This window comes from Diceros bicornis, chromosome 4, assembly GCF_020826845.1.
Source record: "Diceros bicornis minor isolate mBicDic1 chromosome 4, mDicBic1.mat.cur, whole genome shotgun sequence".
Classification (NCBI taxonomy): Eukaryota; Metazoa; Chordata; class Mammalia; order Perissodactyla; family Rhinocerotidae; genus Diceros; species Diceros bicornis.
This window is the reverse complement of record NC_080743.1, coordinates 62,933,370-62,937,345: the sequence shown is the minus strand read 5'-3', so window position 1 is coordinate 62,937,345 and position 3,976 is coordinate 62,933,370. Positions and strand designations below refer to the sequence as shown.

At 45.8% G+C, this 3,976-nt stretch overlaps 1 protein-coding gene across 3 annotated transcripts; it reads right to left on the bottom strand.

Moving 5' to 3' along the window:
• Nucleotides 1-202: 202 nt before the first annotated feature.
• LOC131403223 (T-cell surface glycoprotein CD1e, membrane-associated-like) lies at nt 203-3,729 on the bottom strand. 3 transcript variants are annotated; one of them, XM_058537513.1, is made up of 6 exons: nt 3,490-3,729; nt 2,878-3,174; nt 1,950-2,228; nt 1,592-1,705; nt 931-1,024; nt 203-775 (listed from the first exon to the last, which is right to left on the bottom strand). In XM_058537513.1, the coding sequence occupies exons 1-6, from the start codon at nt 3,548-3,550 to the stop codon at nt 643-645; spliced, it is 978 nt and encodes a 325-aa protein (XP_058393496.1). In that variant the 5' UTR covers nt 3,551-3,729; the 3' UTR covers nt 203-642. The 3 variants fall into 3 exon arrangements, 2 of the variants coding, with proteins under 2 accessions (XP_058393496.1, XP_058393497.1); XM_058537514.1 differs by lacking the exons at nt 1,950-2,228; nt 2,878-3,174; XR_009219307.1 differs by lacking the exons at nt 1,950-2,228; nt 2,878-3,174; nt 3,490-3,729 and having other exon boundaries at nt 696-811; nt 1,427-1,644.
• Nucleotides 3,730-3,976: the final 247 nt, after the last annotated feature.

Below are 3,976 nucleotides of genomic sequence, written 5' to 3'. Positions count from 1 at the left end.
ATAACACAGAGATGTCAGAGAGGTTGTGGATTAAGACAACATCACTTAATTTGACAATAAATTTCTTTCAGTCAGCATTTATTAAGAAATATCTCATTCATGCCAAACCAGCTACATAATTTGTGGGGCTAGTACAAAATGAAAACGCAGTATCTCTTCTTCAAAGATTATTGAGAATTTCAAGATGGCAACAACTGCACAAGTCACATTCCCCTAAAGCCGGCTCTGAATCCATGTAAAGCTTTTGGTCACAAATACAAGTACAAACACCTAAATCCTGCTTTCAAGCAACTGAGAGAACAAAGAAGAGTAAAAACCTAAATAACTGCTGTCCAAAATAGGAAAAGATGAGTGTATTTAGGAAGATCAGTCCACTTTTGAGAGTACAGAAAAGCTTTCAATTGCACAATCCAGGGAAGCATCCATGAGAAAGAGGCGTCTGAATTAGAGTAAGAAGGATCAATAGTGGTGAACATGTGGCCTAAGCGGAAAGATATTGCTGGAAGATGAAAAAAAAATTTCCAAAGCATTCAGGATCTCTGCCAGAGCAAGCTGTTTTAACAAAATCATATTTTATTCACAGGTATGAATCATCCTTGAGAAGAAGCAGAAGACGATTATATGTGTAAGGTAAAATTAATGTCACCAGAGTTGCTTTAGGCTTGTTTTCCAATTCTTCGAGAACCTGTTTTTGATCCACAATTCCTGTGTCAAGCAGAGCTGATGTCCTGGACTCGTGGGGTCTTGAATGTTGGCTCTTATGGAAAATACAGGATTGGGTTCACGGGGAGAAATGACGTTCTGATTTGAGCTGTGGGAGAAGAAGAGAATCTTGATCTCAAAGAAGGCAAATCAGAGAGAAAAGGGGAAAAAAAAAGAAGATAGAGGAAAGAAGAATGAGTTGATAAGAAGTTGAAGAATCAGGCTCACCTCTGCTTTTTAAACCACGAGTCAACTACAACCAACATGACCAGGGTAATTATTACAGTCAAACAGATCAATATCGGGAGAATGGAGTATCCATCTGGTTGGGGATAAAATAAGGATGTAAATCTATAAAGCACTTTCTATTCTACCTGTTAATGCTTCTCATTTCACAGGGACGGGGCCTTTCCAGAGTTTTCATGTGTACTTTCCAGAACCCTCATTTCAATTCCTCCTGAGTCTATGTCCCTGATCGCCCCCCTCCCTCTCTCTTTCTTCAAATCACTAGGTCTTTCTTTCTTTTCTCTTTAGTACCTCTAATGTCCTACTTCCCTTGTCTTGAAATTTAACTGCTGTAGTTCTCCACCCTTCTTTATTTGGATTCTCCCACTTTTATCCTCTTGTTCATAGCATTGTTACCCATTTCCCAAGCTCCTCACTCATTAGCCCTAGCACTACAGGAAGACTATAATTTCCCAGCTGGGCCCCAGTCCTTTCTCACCCCAGTGGATGATTAGATCATGGCCTCCTAGACTGCTGTGCTTCACTCGACAAGTCAGGCCAGCCACCTCCCCAGTCGCCACATCCAGGGTTACTCAGAGACACCATGTCCCATCAGCATTGGGCAGGATGTCACCTCGCTGAGTGCCTGGCTGCTCCTGCTCACCCCGCATCCACATCACCCACACAGGTTTTGGATGAAAGCCAGAGACATGGCACACCAGCAGCAGATGGCCAGAACCAGGACTGGGGCCTTTGGACACCCAAGCCTCTGGTTTCACTAGAGACAAGAAGATGTGGAGAAATGGAATTTAGTGGGGCACCCTAGGCCAGAGCTCAGTGACTCAGGGTGCCTTAGCAGATTGAGTAATCACTTCTTTCTCTTGTCTCAGAAACAATTCTAAACTCATACACCTCATCCTCGGGCCTCTTATTACATATTTCAAAAGGGTGATAAAGAGCAAAAAACTCAAAGACAAGAGTTAAAGCACTAAGAATAGGAGGAGGAAGAGGGTTGGGCTCACCTTGTCGTTCCAGATCTGACTTCCCTGCTTCAACGAGGCCTGCCAGATATCCAGGGCAGGTGTCGCTGAGAAGGTTCTGCACAATTTCTTTAACAATCCGGTAGTGATTGAGCACCCTACAGACGTTCTGAGCCTGACTCCCTGCTCCTGGAGATGGCTTCCAGGAATTTCCTCGGAAACTCAGGAAATCTGATCCTTGATATGCCCCATATAGGAAGCTTCCTGAGGCCTTCCCAGCATGCATTTGACAGCTGGATAATATCTGGAGCTCAAAGGGGTCTGAGGGTGGACAAGGAAGAGAGAATCAATATGGAAAGAATTCCAGGGAGGGAAAGCAAACAACCTAGAAAGTAAAGAGATTCAAAGGATGGAAAATTTTCTGGGGAATCACATGGGAGACTAGAGTTGGTGAGGGAAACAGGAAGTAAATTTGTGGGAAGAAAATGTGAAGGTAGTAAAGGAATTTGGAAATAATTGATGTGGAGGGCCTAGATAGGAAGGCTGCTAGGAAGATAGGAGACGGGTCTCGAAAAGCCCACTTGGGAGTGGCTAGTTCCAGGCCAGGCCATGGGAACACTCAGATCAGGGAGAAAGGGGGTCAGAGTCTTGGTGTGGAAAGGCTGTTTCTAAGGCCAGGGATGGAGAGCAGAAGATCAAAAGGAGACAACTATTCCAAGGATCCAGAAAATGAGAGTATATTCAGGGGTGTGAAGAGATAAGTACTTGCAGGCCCTTCTGTGTATGTAGTAGGGTGGGGAGAAGAGTGGGAATGGTAGTGATGCGTGAATCAGAGGAGAGAGCATGAGCCAAAGGGGACAGGAAATAAGGTCAGGAAGGTTGGATGACAGTCAGAGCCCATACACCATCTACCCTTTTGGCAGGTGGTCAAAGCCCTCAGGTAAATACCAGCTTGGAACAAGAAACTCACATTCAAACTGAAACTGACTGGCAAAGGCCTGTACTTGCTTAGTGAAACCATGCATATACAACTGCAATAGTGCCTGGAGATTCTTCAACTCTTCCTTGCTGAAGTTACCCTGGGACCAAGGTCTCAGAAAGCGGATGGTGCCCAAGACACTGTCCCAGACCTCAGTCTGCACCTCGCCCAGCCAGCCTGAACTCTGGGTTTGTGCCCAGCTGTGGTTGGCAAATGAGGAGATCTGGATGAAGCGGTAGGAGAGGGGCTCTTCTGATGCTGAATGATGGAATCCTAGGTGCAGAGGAGCTGAAAGAGAGAATGACCAGCAGAGAGAGTGTGAAAGGATGGGAGAAGACAGCCTACATAGGAGGGAAAGGATGGAGATAGTTACACAGGTTACATATATGCTCATGTCCCCTTCCCCCTAGGCCAGCCTCCTCTCCCCAAAATCAGAGAGAGAAATTGAGACTGGAGGCAAGGATACTTTGCCTGGGAGTAACCTAGCATGCAGACTCCAAGGGCATGCTGTAGGAGCATTTTTCTCTCCCCCCAGGTCCTCCCCAGAACTTCTCCACCCCGCTGTGCCCAACCTCAGTATCTTTCCACCTGGGCTCTTCTTACCCACTGTGCTTGCTCCATAACAGAGAAGTCTCTTGAAGAGCAGAAGTAGCAGGAGCAGCATTGAAGCTCTGTTAGGTGAAGAATGCCTCAGAAGGACAAGTTACCCTCAGAATTCAGATATTGGCTCCCCTCCAAACCCTCTCGCACTCTCATCTGACTTCCCTTGCCATACAAACAGATAAGCCTCTCCCTCTGCCCACTTCCTTGTCAGAGAAACTCCACTCAGACACAGGCTTCCCACAGGGTCTCTCATTTCCCCTCCACTTCTCCCACTATCTGCCTTCCAGGTTTTCTGCCTGCTCTTGTCTGCATCGTCCTAACCACCTTTGTTGTGCCAACTACTATGAAAGGAGTCTTGGCTTATGACAAAGTCTGCAGTCTGTGGTCTGGCTGACTGGAAAATTTAGTACATTTTGGCCTTGCAAAAATCAAGTGCACGCTTAGGTTATCAATGTTCTCTTCTGTAAAAAGAAGTGATGGAAAGTCC

Bases quoted from the DNA above. Each gene is read 5' to 3' on its own strand.
- LOC131403223 (XM_058537513.1), bottom strand. From the start codon at position 3,550: ATGCTGCTCCTGCTACTTCTGCTCTTCAAGAGACTTCTCTGTTATGGA. The intron at 2,229-2,877 runs GTGAGTTTCTTG...GTCCACCCTCAG, and splicing joins CAGTCAGTTTCAGTTTGAAT to ACCCCTTTGAGCTCCAGATA. The intron at 1,706-1,949 runs GTGAGCCCAACC...TCTTGTCTCTAG, and splicing joins GTCAGATCTGGAACGACAAG to TGAAACCAGAGGCTTGGGTG.